At 42.8% G+C, this 23,508-nt stretch overlaps 1 protein-coding gene across 1 annotated transcript in view; it reads right to left on the bottom strand.

Annotated features, from left to right (window-relative positions):
• Positions 1-12,112, bottom strand: part of ambra1a (autophagy/beclin-1 regulator 1a) — a 102,711-nt gene extending 90,599 nt beyond the window's left edge. The window contains 7 exon segments of the mRNA XM_061245405.1: positions 1,438-2,981; positions 3,514-3,580; positions 4,197-4,369; positions 5,090-5,273; positions 5,500-5,558; positions 6,150-6,363; positions 11,857-12,112. Of these exon segments, the coding sequence (XP_061101389.1) occupies positions 1,438-2,981; positions 3,514-3,580; positions 4,197-4,369; positions 5,090-5,273; positions 5,500-5,558; positions 6,150-6,284 (2,162 nt within the window). The 5' untranslated portion in view covers positions 6,285-6,363; positions 11,857-12,112.
• Between the last annotated feature and the right edge of the window lie 11,396 nt (positions 12,113-23,508).

Genomic DNA, 23,508 nt, shown 5'->3' with positions numbered 1-23,508 from the left:
ATCATATTGGGTGTAGCCAAACACCTCCAGCTAATTCCCAGCTGAATCAGAAAGGTGAAACAGGGCTATCAAATGGAAAAAGACAGGTTACGGCATTCGGATCGTCCGACAAATTACAAATCGCAAACACAAAGCCTGGCTAAATGCCTCCCACTGTAAACCCCAACAAATAAATATCTGACAGTCTTCGACAGGTCTTTGACTGCTGAGAGATGACGGAAATGGAAATTATGATTGCGTTGTAAAACTTCTTTGCAAAACACAAGTATTCTCCCATCACTGAGGGGGTAAACAAAGGCAGCCAAATGGCGCGATTTTCAACCGCCACAACCCATTTACACCTGGAACCCAACCAGGACTCCATTAAAACCCAAGGCACAGAAACGTCCCTTTCTCACAAGTAGCCTTACTATTTACTCTGCCAAGCTGCTTTAACTGCTCAGCAACCTGCCGGCTGAAGACCGAGTGACGTTTATGGTCCTTTTATAATTGATAATTATAATTTGTTATATAGCTGACGCATTTATCCAATGCGACTTACAGTTGATTAAACTAAGCAGGGGACAAGTCCCTGTTGAGCAATGCTGGGGTTAAGCAGCAAGGATCTTATTGTGGCTAGAGTGGGGCTTGAACCACCAACCCTCCAGGTCCCAGACATGCACAAGTGCTGTCCCCATTGCCTCTTTTAAATGTTAGTGTGAGCAAAGCCGTGACATTAAGGGACCCAGCACTCAAAACCACATTTGTTTCACCAGGACTCCATCAAGCTACATTCATCTTACTACTGCAATCAAAGAAGTAAACTGAGTAAACACACAAAATAAATGACAGCCAAGCTTAGTAACAAGCTGTGCAGTATATCTTGTCAGTCACATATTCCATGTTATATATTTATATAAAAGTTTGAAAAGTTAAGTATACATTAACATTAAAATATGGCTGGATCACTCTGTTAATTGGCAAGATTGTTAGCAAACTGTAGTTTCTCTGGCTAGAGAGCCTCAGTTGACAAAACAACAACTACTGGTGCCATTATGTGATTAACACAGTAAAATACCACATAGTAATTTTCCTTGTGGGAAAGCAGCTATAGAACAAGTCAGTTTCAGATGATTAACTGGTTCAAACCTTAACTGCAAATGGCTATCATGTGACCAGAAAGAGTTTCTGTCCCTGGCTGGTCAGCTCAGTTGAAATGTCAGTTAAGTGCAGGATAAGGGCTACCAGAGGAGTTAACGTGCCAAGAAAAAAGCACAGTCTTTACACAAGGACAGTTGCGATACCAAAAGATAACATTTGCGCTCAGCAGCATTGAGGAAACCAGACAAAACAGAATTAGACCACAAATGTTTCTCAGTAGATGAGCTGGAGGTATCAGTGCAAAACCTACAGTGCTAAAGAAGAACCGAAATGGCGCATAACCGCCAGAGCCCTTACCTCCTCAGGGAATCCTCGTCCGAGTTCTCCTCAGGCACTTCCTGGTTTAAGGCCTCTTGTGATACATTCCTGGTTCGGCTGGCGGCGGTCTGCCTGTAAACTCGCTCCCACTGGCCCGTCTCCTGGTTGTACACCAGCCCCACTGTCTGCTCCCCCTGCTGGCCGGAGGACCCCGGGCGGGGGAAAGGCCCGGGGTCGGTGACAGGCCCTCCCGCGCTGGGCACGGCGGCCACGGGCACCGCCCGTCTCTCCGGGGGGTGGGGCTCTCGCGAGCCCCCCTGGCCCAGGGCCTCGAAGGCGGAGCCGGGAGGCTGCCAGGGGGAGGCGTCCTCGCTGGACGTGGAGGAGGCCTGCGCGGTGCGCTCCCAGCGCTGCGTGTCGTGGTTGAAGGTGAGCAGGTTGTGGCACGCGCGGCAGCGGTTAAGATGGCCTCGGGAGAGGCTGGAGCTGTTCTCGCTGCTGTGCGGCGGCGGTTGGTAGTGGGACGGGCCCGGCCGGTCGGGGTCCATGTTGTTGTTGAGCAGCTCCTGCGTGGTGCTGGGCTGCTCCTGGCCCGCCTCGCCGCCCATGGACTGCTCCATGTCCTGCAGCCGGTCGTACTCCATGAAGTACCGGCTCAGGTTGCACTGGAGCACCTTGCGGATGGAGGCCGGGCTGTTCCGCCCTCCCTCCCCCAGCGGGTGGTGTCCGCTGCTGGTCCCGGCGCCGCCCCCCAGGTTACTGCCCCCGCCGCTGCCGCTCCCGCCGGCGCTGGGGCCGGCCCCAGACGGGTGGAACCCCCGGCCCTCGGTGGCGGAGGTGTAGACGGGCGTCTGCGACGAGCCCTCCTGCTGCCTGAGCACCGACAGCAGGCTGACGGACGAGGCGCTAGTCCTGGGCGGCGGCATCCCGCCGCTTCCCCCTCCCTCCGAGCGGACGTTCAGCATGCTGCCCGTCCAGTCGGCGCCCGCCAGGCGGCCGGAGGGGTCCCGGCTGGGCGGCTGGTGGCTCAGGGGCTGGCCGGCCACCAGGCCCAGGAGGCCTCGGCGCGTGGGGGCGGAGGAGAGGCTGCGCAGCGAGTTCCCGGCGGCGCTGCTGTACACGCTGCTGAAGGCCGAGGGCCGGTCGGGCCCGCGGGGCTCCGAGGGCTGCCTGGGCTCGGTGCGGGCCGAGGAGAAGGTGGAGGCGTGGAGGGGGGGCAGGAGGTCGGCGGAGGCCGGGGGCGGGGAGGGGGCGGGCGGCGGCTCCTCCCCGGGCGAGGGGGTGCGGGCCACCGAGCAGCGGCTGCAGAAGCACACCATGCCCAGGTGCTGCACGCAGCCCTGGTAGGCCGGCCGGTCGCGGAGCGAGGTGTAGCGCCCGGAGGGCAGGCTGGGGGGAGCCGGGCTCTCCTCCGCGGGCGAGGGCTGCTCGCCGGCCTGAGACCCAGAGTTGCGGGACGACAGGATGTGCAGGAAGTTGTGCAGGATGGGCGTGCGGCGCACGGGCTGGGACTGCAGGAAGGAGCGCTGGCGGAAGTGGGGCATCTCCACACTGTCCATGGGAACCTCGGAGTCGTCGTCACTCTGCCAGGAGGCGAACAGAGGGGGCGCGCCGGTTAACTCACACCAAACCACGACAGGAACAACATCTACCCTTTCGGTCCCAAGAATGCCATATGGCACTCAACCGTAACTACCGCAAAACTACCAAAACGGTAAAAAAAATGACCATATACCTTTTCAACCAAACAATTGTTTTGGGTCCCTACTAAATTCTCTCAACTAAAGCCCCTGGGGTCTAGGTGAAGCCACTTCATATTGGGTTTGGGGATGAAAGGTTTAACTACCCTTCAGTGGACCACCTTGACAAACACATTAACATAGTACAGGTCAACCCGCAGCAGAAGTGGGCATATTAATACATATTGTGCAGTACAGTGCCGTCCTCAAGGAACTGGATCTCATCACACCAATGGCATCACACCCCACTGAGAAGATGTTTGACCTGCGATTCATTCTGTTGCCAAGGTTTAAGTAATTATGTGAACAATTCAGGCAGGTGACAAATAAAAATAAGTCAAGTTTAGTATTATTTGGATTATTATTCTCATCTCACCTGTTGGTTTGAAGGGTTGACAATGGCTGTCAAAAGGTTGTGACCCAAGGGATCAAATCTGACCAGCCTGCACAAAAAAATAAAAAATAAAAAAATAAAAGCATGCTGTTAAATGCCGTTGCCCATCTTCCAACACATGCAGAAGAACCTCCTCTCATTTATTTCTTGGACTACTTTTTGAAGAATGCTATAGATATAGCTATGTAAACCTAGGTTTTTGTTTGTTACAATACAAATGTGAAATGTAGTTTAGTATTCCATCTGAAGAATACTAGCCGAATACTAGAATATAGCCTAGTGGCTAAGGTGCTTGACTGGGACTTAGAGGGTTGGTGGTTCAATCCTCAGTGTAGCAACACTAAGCATCTGTGCAGCTGTGGGCCCTTGAGCGAGGCCGTTAACCTCACATTGTTCCAGGGGGGACTGCCCCCTTCTTAGTCTAATCAACTCGAAGTTGCTTTGGATAAAAGCGTCAGCCAAATAACTAATGTAATATAATGTAAATGTGCTTTTTGTGCCTTCATGGCGACACACTACCTCGGTGTTCCTAAGACTAGTGATGACGTTCCCTTCAGTAAGTCGCACAGGACAAGGGCGTTTGCTGAGTGTTCGTAACATAATGTAACCTTGTCTAAAGAAGCCATTTTAGAGAAGCCATTTTAGAGATGGGAGAGGGACCAGACCTGACTCTCTCCGTCTCACTGGCAGTCTTAACCACAGCGAAGGGCTCACGCCGGCTCCAGTCCCAGAAGTGCACCTCGTTGTTGGTGGCGATGAGGAGGAGCTGGGCGGTTGGGTGGAAGGCCAGGGAAGCGATAGCCACATTGCTCTCAGTGAACCAGCTCTCGCTGCCGCCCTGGAGAGAGAGGAATGCCGGGCGCAGAGGCAGGGGAACTGAGGTCAGAGCGCTCGCAGAAACAAAGACCGAGCCAACAAGCGCTACGCAACAGCCAAACAATCCCAGCCCTTTTTTTAACGCCAAAAATAATCCTCCACAATGTTTTGTATGCTTTGTACAGCAAAAAAAAGAATCTACACAGACGTTTTTTTGACAACAACTTTCTACTAATTTATCACGCTACGGTACAGTGAAAAGTTTGGCAAGTTGCAAAGATAGTAAAACGTGGCCTGACAGGTCCAAGCCACTACGCTTAAATCATAATTTCTCTGGTATTTGCATTAGCTTGGATCCACAGCTGTCTATGAACAGATGTCTTTGGTGGAAACAACAGTAAGGGAAAACAGATTTAGGCCACAGTTGTGCGACACATTGAGCATTGAGCACAACAAAAAATAATGAAAATAAAGAAATAAATAAAGAACAAAAAAGCTCTTAAAGGCCCACGCGCATTAGTTTTCTCTTCCTGGTTTCAGGAATATAATCATCCGATAATTATGCAAAAACATACGTCATGTCACGTGGTAAATCGTTTGACAAAACGCTAGGAAAAATAGCTCCATGATGATACGAAAAGCTCAAAAAAAACTAAAACTATGCGTGTGGGCCTTTAAAAAAGGCTTTTCTAACCCCGGCAACGCTGAAACGTATTATTGCACGTAGGCGAGCAGCACTCACATGCAGATCCCAAATGCGGACCTCCCCGTCAAGGCACCCAGAGGCCACCAGTCCCAAAATGGTGGGGTGAAAGGTCACGCACCACGGGGTGCGGCGGTGGCCCACCAGGGAGTGGATGCACTTGCCCGTTTTCACCTCCGTGATGTAGATGTTGTGATTGACATGAGTAGAAGCCATTAGGGTCCTGTGTGGCACAAAGCATAAGAACACGATTACTGAGTCAACTGCCGGAGCTTCGAAGAGTTCTTTCAGAATGCAACATTATGGCCCTTACAAGGCCTGGTTTTTAAAGAACAACTTTCTTTCATCACCTTATCAAACAGCAGGTCCATAAAAAGGTCACGGCCCATTGGGCATGAAGTAACTCACAGTGAAGCGTGAGAAGCTATTCTACTGGACGGCCTTCTTACCTGTCTGGGCTGAACGCCAACAGGAATGTTGAGCGAGGGCTATCCGGCAACTCTACTTTCTGTGGAATTATACAGAAGCAAATACATTATACAAATATGAAATATGCACCGTACACCCATTTCATAGTATGTTCCAATCAGAGCCAATGTAGACTCAGCTGATCCTCTCCACCGCATCTGCATGCTTTTATGCATTGAGTTGCTCCCACATAATTGGCTGATTAAATGTTTGCATTAAGAAGCTGGTGTACAGGCAAAGTTGTTCCTCGACTGGTTTATGGTTAGTTCCTAGAAACCAAACGTTGTTTTACAATGGTACTGAAGTAATTCATCCTGTAGGAGGGTGTTGCTGCACTTGACTGGCAAGTCAAAACCATGATCGTGGTTTTTTGAAAAGAAAAAAAAGGCAACCTCGTATTTCTCAGGCTTAATCTCGGTTTCTGTAAAATCCCAACCGCATAGATGTCTAAATATTAAAAATGACCCTGTAAATACCTTCTTTTTTTTTTAACCATATGAATTTTGTAAACACACCCTCTGACAGGATTTATCTCCCGTTTCCCTAAGTCAGCTTCAACTTCATGTTTAAGGCGACGTTCCAGCACAGGGAACGATCAGAAGCCTGGGCCCGTGGCTGGGCTCAGCCTCACCTGGCTCTGCCACTTCATCCCGCGGGCCTTCTCCTCCACCAGCTGCTGCAGGAGGCGCTGGGAGCCCTGCCCCTGCGCCCCCCGCTCGCGACCAGCCAGGATCCGCACCGAGTTCTTCTGGTGGGTGGCCTTCATCTCCACGCTCCAGCCCGCCGCACCCTCTTCCTCGCGCCTGGGACCTCGATGCGTCCGCTACACGTGGGCCATGCGGGATCTGGAGCAGGTCGCGGGGGTCGGAGGGAGCAGGAAATACATCAGTTATTCGGGCGAAACCTTTATCCACAGCGACTTCCGGTTGATCAGACTAAACCCGCCTGGAGCACTGTGGGGTTAAGTGCTTTGCTCAAGGGCCCAACAACTGCACTGATCTTATTGTGGCTACACTTAGCCCACCCAACTTCCTGGTCCCAGCCAAGCACATTAGCCACTAGACTAGGCTATAAGCTGCCCCATGTATAAAGACAGGGAGTGTGAAAGAGAGAAAAAAACAAAAACAAAGCACACATTAACAGAAGAAACAGTAGTAAGCCTTCGTGTAGACATAACTGGCATGCGGAGGAAAAGGTTTTGCACTCAGTCAAAGCACAGTCATCTTTAATTAATATAGTGGGCTTCAAACGGGCAATTTCCTTTCAGTGTCACTCTCAAAGCGGCCATGTTGATTTCTGTTTACCGGGGTGGCTGAAGGTAAGCTGCAACACAGCCTGCTCTGGCTCGGGCTGGGAAACCAGCTCTGAATTACAGTGTTGGCAGGCCCAGCACTTTGCAACCTTGCTCTCCTTACACCCTGAAGCCAGAACGCAGACGCAGTTTGAGCGGCAGGGAAGTCTGGACTGGGCTGACGAGGTGAAAGGGAACAGGAAGGAGCCCATCGTCCAGTTCTGTCGCAAAGGAAGGCCAAACACACCATAAGCACCAGACAAGATAACCGAGTCTAGCCTTCTCAATACTTCCAGACCAGTGTTTTGGCTCTATTGGCTACAACTGGGGTGGAAATGCAGTATTTTAAGACAAAGGGGCAGGGACTTTTATGGCCCATGGCGATTGTCAAGGCTGGGTAGGAATAATTTTTTGGCAAGTGCATTAAAACCATGATGGACCACTCTGCCCTTAGTGACTCCAGGAAATGGTACGTTCAAAAATCACATCATTTTTGTGTAAAATCATTTCCATTTACTCAATCTCCTGGAATTTAATATTTCATCACTGGGCTCTCTGGGTTGACATTTTTCTAAGAGGTCACTAAATTAAACAGGTCTGTTCTTTCAAAGTACTTCGTAGTCTTTGTCAAAAGTATCATTCCGAACAACGTTTTAATTGTTAAATATCACATGGTGTCAAACTAAATAAAGGGGGCAGTTGACCCAAAAATAAAGTATTTTTCTAAATACCCAGAATACGAAGTACGTGGATGGATAGTTTCGCTGAGATTTGACTGAGTTTTCTAGATGCAGTTCACCTTGATACAAAAGATTTGCATTAACTCTGTTTTTTGGGCACTTACTGTGTTGAAAATTTTGATTCTAAAAATTCTTCAGCAACCTTTCTTTCCACATAGAATGTCACGGCTACAGACAAACATCCAAACTGTGTACATCCAAGCGGAGTCTTGTGCAGGCAGTCATTTTCCACAAACATCACTACCCCTCAGGTTTCAGGCTAGTCCATCTGCATAAGACTTTGCTTGGGTATACACAGTTGCCGTCCTTCAGGTAGATCAATAAGTGTTCTTAATGAAACATGCACAGATGAGGCCCTGTGGATGTTTGTGAGCAACCATGGCATATTAGGAAATGGACGATGCTCCTGAACTTCTCAAATCTACATTTTCAGCACACTGAATGCCTCTGTAGAGGTCCGCTGTATCAAGGAGAACTTCACCTAGAAAACTAATTTAGAAAATATGCCAAATCAGCTAAGGTACTAAGGCACAATATGCCTAGTGGCTAAGGTACATGACTGGGTCCTGGAAGGTTGGTGGTTCATGCCCTGGTGTAGCCACAATAAGAACAGACAGCCGTTGGGCCCTTGACCAAGGCCATTGACCCCCACATTGCCCCAGGGGGATTGCCCCCTGTTTAGTCTAATCAACTGCAAGTGACTTTGGATAAGAGCGTCAGCAATAAATAATAGTCATGTAATGTTAAATCTCAGAGAAAGTATTTGGATGGATACTTTGCCCCTTTAAGACTGAAAACAGGACATGCACTGAAACTGGATCTACAAATCTGCTAGATTTAACTATACATACCATTTTTTGTTGCTGTTGTTGTTAATCACAACAGATAAGCCACATGGACAATGCATAAAAATATAGCCAAAATACTGTTCTGATTTTTACAATGAAAGTAAAATATTTTGTTCAGGCTGACTGTAATTGTTGGGTGTTTTTATGAGAAAGAGCAAGTGCAAATAAAATACACAATGCCAATTAGATCCGACTGTGGTGGAATAGAAAATAAAAATTGTGGTCACGCGACTGCAAAACATACCATAAGTCCCTGCCACACAATTAGAAAGAGTTGCAGTGAGAAATGTTGCAACTGGTTTGATAACCAACTCACCAAGTTATTGTTTTTTAATTTTGGTCTCCACTGAGTAAAGTACCAGTTTACAAATATAATTTGTCTGCACACACTGAACACAATTTGCAATGCATCCAAACAGTTTTGTTTGCATATTCTACATAAACAGTTAGCACAGTAAGCCTAAATGTCCAATAATTCATTAAATCAATTCATGCTGGAAGTCACATTTACCTACCAGTGCCTTCTAACCAAGTTGCTCCACTGGGCAAATCATTTGTAATGTTAAGATGTTGCAGTGGCATTTGCCCTAATCATTTTTGCTGAGTAGAAACCCATAATTAGAAGAGAAAAGGAATGTGATAGTGTGTTCGAAACTGAGAAGTGTCTAGACACGGTATACTTTTTGTTTTTTAGATGTTATGGACCTTTTGTGGATGTGCAGTGCATCATATTGAAAAAGAAAATGTTTTGGTGAACGAGCACTTTCAGGCCCCTGAACAAGGATCAAAGACACACCCGGATTTCCATCACAGCTTTTCTTTTTACGAATGGTGCGTATTTTTCCTCATGCCTAGTTGCCATCACCACTTTTCACTTCTAAAGGTCCTTCAGAATTTGCAGAAAAACAACGGCTTGCAAAGTACGCTTTCTTGTTTGTAGGGATTTTCATTTTGCTTGCTTCTGGCAATCCATCTTGCTCGTGAAAATTTCTGCTTGCAAAACCCAGCTAAAGTTTGAAATGAGGATTATGAGAGGACAGTTATGACGGCTGGACATCTTCCCAGTAAAAAATTACAAGCACAGACCGCGTGATGGACATGGAAGTATTTCAACAGGAAAACCAGAAAAATAGCCAACATGCTGTGTATTAGTTAGGTAGCTCATATTCTACTGGTAAATGCTTTTCACGATTGCAAGTAGGAATTCAGAAGATTGCAACAAATGTTTATTGTCAAGAAAACGACCCATTTGACTTTTTCATAATACGTGGCATTACAAATGACATAGCGCAATATCATCACTGATTAGGAACAATAATGCATAATGAAGCTGTGGGTCCTGTGTGTAGACAAGAAAAGAGATGGTGACAGATCTTTTTCTGGTCTTGGGCAGTAGATGCCGGACAGTACTGTGCATACAATTTCAACATGACCGCAGAAATCTTTTTTCCACTTACATGTGCCAGGTGTTTCTAAAAACCAGGGAACATTTATTTTGAACTGGCACAGAGCAGCCTAAACAAAGGCCGCTGGTATAAGCCCAGGGCAGTCAGAGGTGGTGCAGTGGTACTGAGGTAACTTGGCCAAATCTGCCTTTCTTGGAAGAGTTGGATAATTTTCAGAAACAAATTCAAAAACTGGTCAATGACATTCAGATCACTGAATTTAAAAAAATATATATACACAGAGCAATATTTGTCTATGATGTCAAAGTATCAGAGGAGAACCATTTGAGTCAAACACTACAGATATAAATTCCACATATTTGTATCGGTCAGAAAAGGGACCTGTGCAACTGCTATCCGGTCTTATCAAGAAAAGGCCAGCAGTGTAGTCCCGACGAAGTTCCGCCAATTAATGTAAAGCTAGGTACAGCAGTTAAACAACTTTAGGGAAATCTTTACACCAAACAATCAGGCAAATGTGCTATTTTTAAATTGACCAAAAAGTTCGAAGCAAGTTTAATTCAATTAAATTCAGCAACCAGGGAAACAATAACGTGTAGTATTCTTAAATATGCTACATTAAAGGTCCCAAGCTAAAAACACAGACTAAGCAAGCATAGTATAAGAATACATGCAATGAGTTCGTTGTATTACAAGAGCCTGAACGTGAAGACCATCATACTTGACGTAACCAAAAGAAAATTCATGAATAAAGTAAAGAATTGAGAGCCGGAGAAACAACTAGGTAAATACACATATACGTTTGGAATCCAGCATAATGCAAACGTGTTCGGCATTAAACGGCAGCATGAAGTGCATTACATTGCATCACAATAACCAGCACGTGGAATCGCATTTCGACTACACAAAGTGACGTAGGAATGTCTGTTTGTCACAACAATCTGCTAATGACACTGACATAAAATAATCAACAGCTACCCAAAAATGAATTGCGCACTAGTTACCAATCGTGGAGAAAGTCAAATCCCAAGTATGTGTAAACTACCACTATATGAATTAACGTTACGCGCCTTTTGGTGAGTGGTTTTTAATACTCAAGATTAACTACAACCACTCAAATTGATATTACTGGTAGCTAGCTATCTAAATCAACCAAGTTTGGATTGAAACAGGAACAGCAACTAGTTTTGTAGCGTGAAGACTGACGTGCAAGCTTATGAAATTCAGGCCTTGGCTTGCTGCTTGAGCTAATGTTCGTCAGCTATCTGAAACGGCTAGCAAGCGAGCGCTTGCTTGTTCGATTCCTCGCGTTTTGGTTCTATTGCCAACCTGTTAGTGTTATCCGATATAATTTAGCTAGCTTGCATATGTGTGTAGTAACAATTATTTAGATCACGCAGTTGTTCCAGAAATAGTAGAGTGTATGAATATAGTTACCTGGCAAGCTATTTATCCATTTTTCCTCCACTCGACGATAGAACCCACTAGCTAACTTTAGTGTATCCACAGACGTCTAGTTAACTGGCCAACACATTTGGCTAGCTACCAGTATACAGTCAGCTAGCTACGTTTTACAATAGTATGGCCAATGTACTTCTTGGCTCGCTAAGAATAGCTAGTTAGCTAACGTTAAGGTGAATGGCAACTTAATCAAACCCAAAACATAGTCGTATAACGTTAACACTTGCCGTGAACTAGCTAGCATATTAAGCAAGCTAACTATTGAGCCTTATAAGAGAAAACCGTGGTACGGCAGACAGTACATAGCAATCACTACCTAGCCAAATTAGCGAACACGATAGCTACTGAATTATTGCAGACATAGCTAGCTAGCTAGCCAGTGCTAACTCAGTTATGAGCTAACACTGCCATGTAATAACGACGAACCACGACATATTCACAATACGGTAATCTTATGAAATATATCACAATGAAATAGAGAATGTCACCAAATTACTCGTAAAAAGTAAACGGAAATCGAGAGCTGGTTGGCTAACTAGCCAGGTAGCTAGCTAGTTAGTTACAACAAACCCACCCAAAGGCCGTGGCCTACCTTGTTTCTGTATTTTTGTTGGAAATTGTCGCAGACGTAGCTGGCTAACTAACGTTAGCGCCGTAGCCTTGCTATAAACGAAGTTCAAATGTGGTTTCTGATGCTATCGATCAAGAACGGCTTCCCTAATGGTTTTATTAATGTCGTCTTCGGTTCCGATTTTGAATTTTCTTTTCCAAACCATTAGGGTTACTGCTTTTGGACAGCACAGGATACATTCAAATAGACAGGCAGTACAAGAAGCTCCCAGATTGGAGTTAATCGAGAACCGAGAGCAAGGATCAGTTCAGCTTCTGCGTTTATTCAGTTTGTAGCTTATGTTAGCTAGGTGGATTTGTATAGCTGTTTCTTACTAAAACAACCAGTTGCTATTTAGCACAGTTGAGTATGCAAGTATTGGAATACTGTTTTTTTTTATATTCTAAAAAGAATACGTGGAAGTACAAATTAAGTGGAAGTACTGATGGCAGCCTAATTACCAAGAGTCACAGGTCAGTGTATTTTGTTGTTGTTGTTGTTTTTTAATCAGCTGTCTCTGAAGTATGTAAAGTGAACTCTTTGCACACTTAGGTTTCTTGCCTTCCTCGTGCCCATATTATCTGTCTCTGTTGTAGTACTTATGCTGCCATAGTGGGTTATATTTTGCTCACTTGGCTCTTTGTTTCCTTGTCTTCTTACCCACAGCTCTTCAGTGACTCAACTTTGTTTCTCACACTGCCCCTCTGTCTGTCCGTCTTATGTCCACTGCTCCAGCTTGGCACTCCACCCCATGGATTGCCTACTTTGGATGCTTCATAAAACCTTTCCAAAATTGACTGACATTGTACCTGGGAAACCACACCCTCAGCCAGCCAGAGGAGGATATGCCCCCAGGCTACAGCCTCAGTTACTGGGGAAACACTGACCCACAGTAATGTAATAGTTACAAAAAACAGTTTTCTTGCCTCCTAATATTGGAAAGTCATGACTGTCACCTAATAAATTAATGTTTTGTCTAAGGTTCACTCACAGCTAGTTCATCACCAGTCTCCACTCCATATTGTTGGGTTATTAATCACCGTAAATCTTCCATCTCCTGCAAGCAGAAAGAACTAGCATGCTACGTATGCTTTCCTATTTTCATACATGTTGTTTTTGTAGTAGTAGTAGTAGTAGTAGTAGTAGTAGTAGCAGCAATAGTAGTTTATTTTTACCGAGATACAGACAGAACAGTCTGTTGTGCAAAGCAATTCAGCTTAATGTTGTGATTTTACATCCTCCCCATCTACCTCCCCACTTGTAGTTTTGTAGTTTAGAGACCGTAGTTTTGAATTGCCAAGTAGGCTGCAATCTGCAAACGGCCTGAGACATTTAATTGAATTAATATTTAACATTTTATCCATGCTCCAGCTGACCTAAGCTACACTGTGGACTTTGGACTAGCTCTATTGCCATGGCGACATAGGCAGCACCTGTAAAGCTGTATTCATTCCACTGATCCCTACCAGGAGAGGGTATGGCCAGCCTACACTGGTACTGCTCCCTTCCGCCACAGCTTTATTTCAGCCATCTGAAGGGCAGCGTGGACAACTCCATGGCTCTGGTTCACATTTGATGGTTTCTCACAAGAAACACATCTTCCTCAAGGGTCTATGGGTCGTTCTTAATATACGTCACAAACCATGTGACCTTGACCCATGGAGGACAACCTTCCCATAGAACTCAATGTATTTTTCCAGCAAATTATCTCATGAATCTCAGGTCAACGACAAAGGATAAAAATACAGTGATAACAGATTCATTATAATTTCTGTGCAGTTTATAGTTGCTCAAATTGAGCTGATCGGGTGAGAGACAAGTGTTTTTTTTTGTTTGCCAAAGACCCGCCAGGGATAAGAAAATTGAAGGATGTCAACAGAAAGAAGATCAAGGTGGATTTGCAATTTAAGTAGCCAAAATTTTACACCAGAAAAAAATTGAATATACAGTGCCCTCAAAAAGTATTGGAACAGCAAGGCCAATTCCTTTGTTTTTGCAATACACTGGATACATTTGGGGTTGAGATAAAAAGATGAACACTCCCTGGAATAGGAAGTATTTAAGTTAATTAAAGAAAACAACACTTATTAATTGGTAGCATATCCCTTGCTTGGAATAACTGCATCAGGCCTGGTGATCGACTTGTCCAGTCTAAAACCTTCCACTTTTTCTCCCTAATGAAGTCCTTTGTTTTGTTGGCTGTGTGTTTTGGGTCTTGCTGCATGATGAAGTTCCTTCCAGGATGAGCAGATCCCTTCTTTCTCCACACTTTGGCCTTTCCATCACTGGTAGAGGTTAATCTTGGTCTTATCAGTCCATAAAATTTTGTTCCAGAATGTTTGTGGCTCGTCACTGTACTTTGCAAATTGTATTCTCATCTTCCGATTCTTACTACTGATGAGTGGTTTACATGTTCTGGTATAGACTTTATATTGCTGCTCTCTATGTTTGATTGAGATACCTTCACCCCTGCCCCCCCTGTTTTGGGGGTTTTCCTCACAGCTCTCACAATGTCTCTGTCATCAACTGCTGTTGTTTTCCTTGGTCAACCTGTTCGATGTCTGTTGCTTAGTATGCCGACGGTTTCTTTCTTTTTCAGGACATTTTAAGATGTTGTACAAGCTATCCCCAATGCTTGCGCAATGGCTCTGGTTGATTTCCCCTCTTTTCTTCGCGTCAAAATGGCTTGCTTTTCTCCCGAAGACAGCTCTCTGGTCTTCAAGTTGGTTTATATTTTCTAACACAAATGCAGTCTTCACTGGCAAAACCCAAGGCTAAAACCAAGAGTAGACATTCATAACAATTTATTGTTTAACAAATCAATCTTAACAGGACACTTCTGGGCAACAAGAAACAGCTCTCAGTCACATGTTAAAATACTTTTAGTCACCTAAAAATAGTGTGGTCTGATACAAAAGGTGATATGTTCTAAGTTGTTTAACGAACCTAGATAAAAAATACCAGGAAATAAAAGCTGAAATTTGGATCTGTCATCTCATGTAGCTTCTTCTTTTGAGTTCTTTTGAACTCAGTTACCTTCAGGAATTGACCTTGCTGTTCCAATATTTTTGGAGGAGACTGTATATGAGTTTGTTGGGATCACTTTATCAATAAGCTTAAATGCATTCTATCATATAACTCTGTGATATAACTAAAAAGGCCCCAAGGACCAGTTTTACCAATTGTCCAAATTAGCGAGTGAAGAGGTGCTTTACAACAAAATCAGCTAATGTTCTGGCCCCATGAATACTTATGATATGGCCAGTTAGTTAGTTACGAAGACGAGTGGACAATAAACAATGAAAACATTGTCTCTTCGCGGTTAGGGTCGTCCACCTAGCATTGTAGCTAGTTTTCTATCTAGGTATTGTTTGTTTGGCTTGTATATTTTATGCCAAACAAGTTTGATGTTTTACAACAAAAATTGTATTTGGCAATTCCTTCCTTTGAAACATTTACAAGGAATCTCTTATCTAAGTGAATATTTCTGAGAAAAACAGTGAAAACACATTTGACTCCACAATTTTATATAGGGTATTTATATTTTATATTGACCCTATTTGACCCTTGGTGAGCATCAAAATACATTCTCAAAATATGTTATTATTCAGTAAGTTTATAAATAAGGAGCCAGCCTGCTTTCGAATAATAAATAGCCTGTGAATTGTGGAATGTGTTTGACTTGTTGATGGGGATTGGGTATTTGACAAAAACTTCAATCAATGGACCTCAATTAATATATTAGTACACAAGATGTTATTATTGTGACTATTGTACTTATTTTTCATGATCATCTCGACCTGTTGCTGTATGAGGAGAGTGCAAGGAGAGGGAGGTTGAGGCAGAGAGGTAGGGGGAGAGTTACAGGCGGGGTAAAAAGTTTTGTATAGTTTAGTAAGCAACATGCAGTATTATACTCCTCATAAGACCCATAGTTTCCATGTGTCCTTTTCAGTGGCATAACTAAGACCTATCGGCCCTCCTCCCCTTCAATAACATTACTTACACGCACACTTGGAGCATGCATATACCAGCCATTCAGAACCACAGACAGTAGACAAAACACAGGCATAAAGGCTAGTCAGTCCTCCGAACAGATAGCAGTAGCGTTACTGACAGATAGGAGACAACATCACAATATTACATTACTCTTTCTGACTAATAATGGCTCAATGAGAGAGAATGCTACTCACTTATTTAAAAGGACATCCAGTGCAACCTGCACTCTGCAAAATCATCCACCAAGCTCTACAGGTCCAAATTCCTAGCTCTGTCATTATCAATTGCAAGTATTGATAACCCACTTTGTCTCTCTTGTCTCAGTCTGGTCCTTAAGCAGTTGATACGTTTTTAGTTTTGAGAACGAGCATTTGGCTGTGGCGGCAGTCCTATGATGAAATTAAGAAGGCAGTGCACACATCGCCAAAGGCAGTTGCTAGTTAAAAAAAACAGATTGACCTTTGGTAGCTTTCCTGTATCTTTTGCTGATGAGTAAGGTAATCGCGACACTGACCAATAATGACCATGATTCAAAGCAGGCAAATCGAAGCTACCATTTTTTTTATTTTGCCAATCATTTGCTCTACTGCCAAACTAATATAGGAAAAACACATTATTGGTTTGTAATCATTGGGGAGATATGGAGGCAAATCAAAGGTATTTTTTGCATTAACAAATATCGTCTCCCGGTTCATCAATACAGCTCAGCATTTTTCTTCTCACCGACGCTCAAACTCCAACACAGGCCCCTCCACACCCTGGACCCCGGTGCAATTGAACCGCCAGTCCCGCCCTTTGCTCCGCCCCGGTGCTTTTGGAGTCCCCAAATGTCCTTTTTGGAAAATTGCAGAGAAATAATGCAGAATGCTCATTTTTGGTGATATTATCATCACATTTGAAAGGCAGGTTGTCCAGTGTCCATTGCGTTTGTATCCATCTTTTCAGTGTGTGAGTGTGTGTATGAATGGGTGAATGAGAAGCATCAATTGTACAGCGCTTTGGATAAAGGCGCTATATAAATGCCAACCATTTACCATTTCAGTGAGAATAAAATCTTTCACTGTGTTTGGGCTTCTGTAAATTTGCTTTAGTAATATTAAGAGTAACTCTGACTCTTGTAGAACAAGCTCCAAAGGGTTACCTTTCAGAAGGGACCTGTAGTCAACAGGATTCAAGAATAGTAACCATTTTATTTTGGGTATGTTATTTCCAAGCTTGTGTCAAGAAAAGGGGCGAAACTTAAATGGTTCATTGATTTGATGATATTTAGACTATTATCATGTACAATTTCACTCCTAGGCAGATAGGGTTTATGGATTATGGAAAATGGTCAGCATAAAATATTATTTTAATACAGCAATTTTTCATCCCATACATATTATTTGCCTTCCCTTGTGCACAGCAGAATCCCCAGGTATTCTCATAGCTTTCCTCCACACCTTTTAACATTTTAGCTATTTACACTACTATTTGCTATGGTTTACCACATTTTGCCATGGTTTCCAACTATTTACCATGTTTTGCAATGTTTTACCCTGAATGACCATGATTTGCCCTTATTTGCAGTCTTACATCATGGTGTATTTTCTGCCCCTTGCTGTTGATCTTGTACACTCCAATCTGCACAGGATTCAATCCAGACACAGTTTTACAAGTACTTGCTTTTTACATTTGTATCACTACACTACCTTTTTTTTCAATAAATAATATTTCAAGAAAACATTATTTTAATAAGTTACTAAATATTTGTGACTAATATAGTGACCAATATTTGTCATCCAAAATGGGATATTTTCCAGTATGCTGTTCTCAACCACATTTATGACTTACTTACAGAAATTGACCAGGATTTACCTTTATTATCTGCAATTTACCCTGTTTTACCGCTAATGACACAGTAAAAATTAAAAAAGTAAAAATTTACATTACACTGAAATTACTGTATATTTATTGATACAACGCATACTTTTAAAAAGTGCAAGAAAAATGTTTTTGTGATGTTTCTTGATTCCAGGTTGTCTGTCAGGTCAGGATCTAGAAAATAAACTGTTTTTAAAACATTCTCATTCACAAGTCCTTTAAAAACCTTCTCCAAACACCACCACACTTGCTCCCAAGGGTACTTGGCAAAGACCAAGCCAGGTGTTAAAGTAGGGTTCATACTCTTTAGGCAAGGGTTGGATTTGTCAGATACTCTCCATTATTATGATTTTTGTTTTGTTTTTGAGTGAGGTTTAAGAAATGACTGAAGGCACTGCAAAGATCTGCAATTGTGTTCATCATCTATCTGCCCTAACACAGCACCTGTTAAGTTTGCATGTTGCACATCACAGATTTAGTCTGGAAATACCTCCCTCAATAGAAGACAGCAAGGCTGGAATTGAACCCAGCCATGGTTTGTTTGGCCACGAGGAAGGTTCTATTACACCACCTGCTGGGGATATCTTGCCTTCACATATTGCTTGTTCAACACTTCCTCATCTTTCATCACAGAATAATGTAAGTGTTTGATTATCTACAGTATATATACGGCTCTAATTAGATGAAATAGACATCTTATCACATTTCTGAAACATGAAAGTAGAAGATCTACGAAAAGATTTACATTTGGTCTATTATTACAGCATGCATGTACTGTAGCATATGGTGAGTACAAATTTTTTGAAACATTAGTATTTTCTGTATGAATTTGGAGGCAAAGGGTACAATTATAAGGTTTTAGGGACTGATCATCTGACTAAACTCCTGGGTTCAGGCATGTGGATGCAGTTTCTGGTAATCTTTCCAGATTGCCATCAATGCTACAGGGTGCCAAGGAAAGAGAGGATTCAGTTGGGGGGATTTCTATCATCTCATCACACTCCAGTAGCGGCCATGATTGATCAGACACCAGCAGTCTGTCTGCAGCCTCCCAGCTGAAGCAATGTCGCCCCTTGCCGTAAAGTACAGCTAGTTGACTACAGCGTGGAAAGAAGCACACATTTTGTAGCAGAGCATATATTCGTCTGCAAACTCAAATAGACATAGGACGGTGCAGTGGTCAGACATACAAATACATTTTACCATTTAATAATGTGAAAACCATTTAATACAAACCATTTAATACAAATGTTTCACCTTTCTTCTAGAGGTCTACAAGTCTAGAGGTGTAATTGCTAATTGTCGCTTTGCTTTCCTAATTTATATTTCATGTCTTCTTGTGACAAGTATCATTACTCTCCACATGAATGAACAAAGTTCACATTCATGCATGTGATAGTTCTTTGTCATTTTATTTTGGTTGTCTTTATTGCCTAGCATATGTTTTGCAGCATACAAAGCATTTAGCTCTGAAAGCATTCAATGAAAAAATGGCCCCACTATACCTATGTATTTGTACTGCTCCAAGTAGAAGGTGTATTGGCAGATCTGTGAAATCCCCAAGTGCTGTGACAATGGACTCCTTTATTGTAGCCAGGGTGACTGTAATGAGTAGTATTTCAGTAACTGACATTGCGACCAGAGGATTGTAGATTTCTTGGAAAGTGCTATTTATAAGTTCGAGACTTTGCAGTTGCTTTTATCCAAAGCGACTTGCAAAAGCTCAATTTAATATAACACCACTATAGCTAGAGATAGGTATAAGTTACAATCAACTCAAAGTCATCATTCAACTGTATCTTCTCTTCATATACATCTTTCCTGAAAGCATATAAGCTGTTAGTTTAAACTGTTTAAAATCAAACAAAATGCTCCTCGTGAAATTACGCTGCTGCATCTGGAATTTAAGCAGAATATTGATCTTGCAAGCCTATGTGTGTGGATCATACACTGTATGGTGAGGATACCTTCCTCCCTAAATAACAACAGAAATACTGATACAGTCCTTGAGAAGGTACAGTGGTGTGAAAAAGTGTTTGCCCCCTTCATGATTTCTTATTTTTTTGCATGTTTGTCACACTTAAATGTTTCAGATCATCAAACAAATTTAAATATTAGTCAAAGACAACACAAGTAAACACAAAATGCAGTTTTTAAATGAAGGTTTTTATTATTAAAAATCCAAACCTACATGGCCCCGTGTGAAAAAGTGAAACCTAATAACTGGTTGGGCCACCCTTAGCAGCAGCAACTGCAATCAAGCATTTGCAATAACTTGCAATGAGTCTCTTACAGCGCTGTGGAGGAATTCTGGCCCACTCATCTTTGCAGAATTGTTGTAATTCAGCCACATTGGAGGGTTTTCGAGCATTTTTAAGGTCATGCCACAGCATCTCAATAGGATTCAGGTCAGGACTTTGACTAGGGCACTCCAAAGTCTTCATTTTGTTTTTCTTCAGCCATTCAGAGGTGGACTTGCTGGTGTGTTTTGGATCACTGTCCTGCTGCAGAACCCAAGTTTGTTTCAGCTTGAGGTCCCGAACAGATGACCGGACATTCTCCTTCAGGATTTTTTGGTAGACAGCAGAATTCATGGTTCCATTTATCACAGCAAGTCTTCCAGGTCCTGAAGCAGCAAAACAGCCCCAGACCATCACACTACCACCACCATATATTACTGTTGGTATGATGTTCTTTTTCTGAAATGTGGTGTTACTTTTACGCCAAATGTAATGGGACACACCTTCCAAAAAGTTCAACTTTTGTCTCGTCAGACCACAGAGTATTTTCCCAAAAGTCTTGGGGAACATCAAGATGTTTTCTGGCAAAATTGAGACAAGCCTTAATGTTTTTTGCTCAGCAGTGGTTTTCGTCTTGGAACTCTGCCATGCAGGCCATTTTTGCCCAGTCTCTTTATTATGGTGGAGTCATGAACACTGACCTTAACTGAGGCAAGTGAGGCCTGCAGTTCTTTGAATGTTGTTGTGGGGTCTTTTGTGACCTCTTGGATGAGTCGTCGCTGCGCTCTTGGGATAATTTTGGTCGGCCGGCCACTACTGGGAAGGTTCACCACTGTTCCATGTTTTCGCCATTTGTGGATAATGGCTCTCACTGTGGTTCGCTGGAGTCCCAAAGCTTTAGAATGGCATTATAACCTTTTCCAGACTGATAGATCTCAATTAATGATCTTTCTCATTTGTTCCTGAATTTCTTTAGATCTCAGCATGATGTCTAGCTTTTGAGGATCATTTGGTCTACTTCACTTTGTCAGGCAGGTCCTATTTAAGTGATTTCTTGATTGAGAACAGGTGTGGCAGTAATCAGGCCTGGGTGTGGCTAGAGAAATTGAACTCAGGTTTGATAAACCACAGTTAAGTTATGTTTTAACAGGGGGGGCAATCACTTTTTCACACAGGGCCATGTAGGTTTGGATTTTTTTTCTCCCTTAATAATAAAAACCTTCATTTAAAAACTGCATTTTGTGTTTACTTGTGTTGTCTTTGACTAATATTTAAATTTGTTTGATGATCTGAAACATTTAAGTGTGACGAACATGCAAAAAAATAAGAAATCAGGAAGGGGGCAAACACTTTTTCACACCACTGTATGTGTTAGAGCTGTACTAAACTTGCATTGTAAATAGTCTTCAGACGCAGCACCTTTGTCATTGCTAAATTTCTTTTTTGCTTTATTTCTCTATTTCTTTATTTCTTTGTTTATGAGAATGTCTGTGTGTTTCCTGGTACCATGTTGATGTTCTAATGCAGGGGCCGGTGTGTGTGCAGGTTGTTGTTTTAGCACAGGACTAAGACAGCTGATTCTACTCATCTAGGTCTTGATTAAAGACCACGATTAGTTCATTAGTATAATCAGGTGTGTTACTGCTGGGTTAAAACAAAAACCTGCACCCACGCCGGCCCTTTTAGGATAAGATTGGAGACCCCTGTTCTAATGGAACATTCATTTCCTCCTGTCCCTGAAAGACCTTGAGGGTAGCTATATCATGAAGTAGGATTACGGATTCTCGTGGGTTAGCTGGATACATTTCATTGAGTAAAACCCCAAACCCTTCTAAAACTGGAACATGGACTGAACATCTGTTCTGGATTTACTTTGTGAACTTATCCAGCTGACTCAGTAATCCTGCTTTGTACCACCCTGTATTACAATGAGGTTGCTCTGGTTCGCAACATGTGAACATATGTTCTTCGGGGAAAAAGGGATCTGATGTTTGGGCACCCCTTCTACACACACACACACACACACACACACACACACACACGACTACAGTTGCCTGCAAGTAATGACATTTTAGTTTCTAGTTTGGTTCAATATACACACACTGAGCACTTTATTAGTACAACTACTTATTCATGCGATTATCTAATCAGCCAATCCTGTAGCAGTAGTGCAATGCATAAAATCACGCAGGTACGGGTCAGGAACTTTAGCTAACTATCAGAATGGGGAGAAAATGTGATCTAAGTGACTAAGTGATTGTAGAATGATTGTTGGTGCCAGACGGGGTGGTTTGAGTATCTCAGAAACTGCTGATCTCCTGGGATTTTCACATACAACAGTCTCTATTTTTTGCAGAAAATGGTGCGAAAAACTAAAAACATCCAGTGAGCAGCAGTTCTGTGGGCAGAAATGCCTTGTTAATGAGAGAGGTCAGAGGAGAATGGCAAGACTGGTCAAAGCTGACAGGAAAGTGACACTAATGCACAGAACCATACATTATAACAATGGTATGCAGAAGAGCAACTCTGGCAACACACAAAGGGTCAAACCTCTAAGTGGATAGGCTACAACAGCAGAAGTAATAAGTCCAAAAAATATGTCTAATAAATAGACATAGGCTTACTGAGTGTATATGTACAGTCCCCTCCCAAAAGTAAATCAATTCCTTTGTTTTTGCTAAATACAGAAGATAATTGAGTTTGAGATCAGAATATATACATGAGATGACTGATCCGAATTTCAACTTTTATTTCTTGGTATTTTTATCTAGATTTGTTAAACAACAAAACAACCTTTTGTATCAGACCACACTATTTTTAGGTGAGCAAAAGTATTGGAACATATGACTGACAGGTGTTTCTTGTTGCCCATATGTGTCCTGTTTGATTGGTTGAACAATAAATAGTTCAGAATATCTACTCTTGATTTTAGCCTTGGGTTTTGCCTGTGAAGATTGCATTTGTCTTAGAAACGATAAACCAACATGAAGACCAGAGAGTGGTCTTTGGGAGAAAAGCGGGAAAATCAGAGTCATTGCACAAGCATTGGGAATAGCTTGTACAACAACATGAAATGTCCTGAAAAAGAAAGAAACTGCTGGCGTACTGAGCAACAGACATTTGTTCACCAAGAAAAACAACTGCAGTTGATGACAGAAACATTGTGAGAGCTGCAAAGAAAAAACCCAGAACATCAGTCATTGACATCACAAACTATCTCCACAGGGCAGGGAGGAAGGTATCTCAATCAACGGTTCAAAGAAGATTTAGAGAGCAGCAATATAGAGGCTATACCACAAGATACAAACCACTCATTAGTAATAAAAATCTGAAGACTAGATTACAATTTGCAAAGAAGTACAAAGATGAGCGACAAAAGTTCTGAAACAAAGTTTTATGGACTGATGAGACCAAGATGAACCTCTATCAAAATTATGGAAAGGCCAAAGTGTGGAGAAAGAATCCAAAACAAACAAGCTCATCTGTGGAGCATGGTGGAGGAAGTGTCATGACTTGGGCTTGCATGGCTGCTTCT

Source organism: Conger conger, chromosome 6, assembly GCF_963514075.1.
Source record: "Conger conger chromosome 6, fConCon1.1, whole genome shotgun sequence".
Taxonomy (NCBI): Eukaryota; Metazoa; Chordata; class Actinopteri; order Anguilliformes; family Congridae; genus Conger; species Conger conger.
This window is presented reverse-complemented; position numbering and strand designations above follow the sequence as displayed.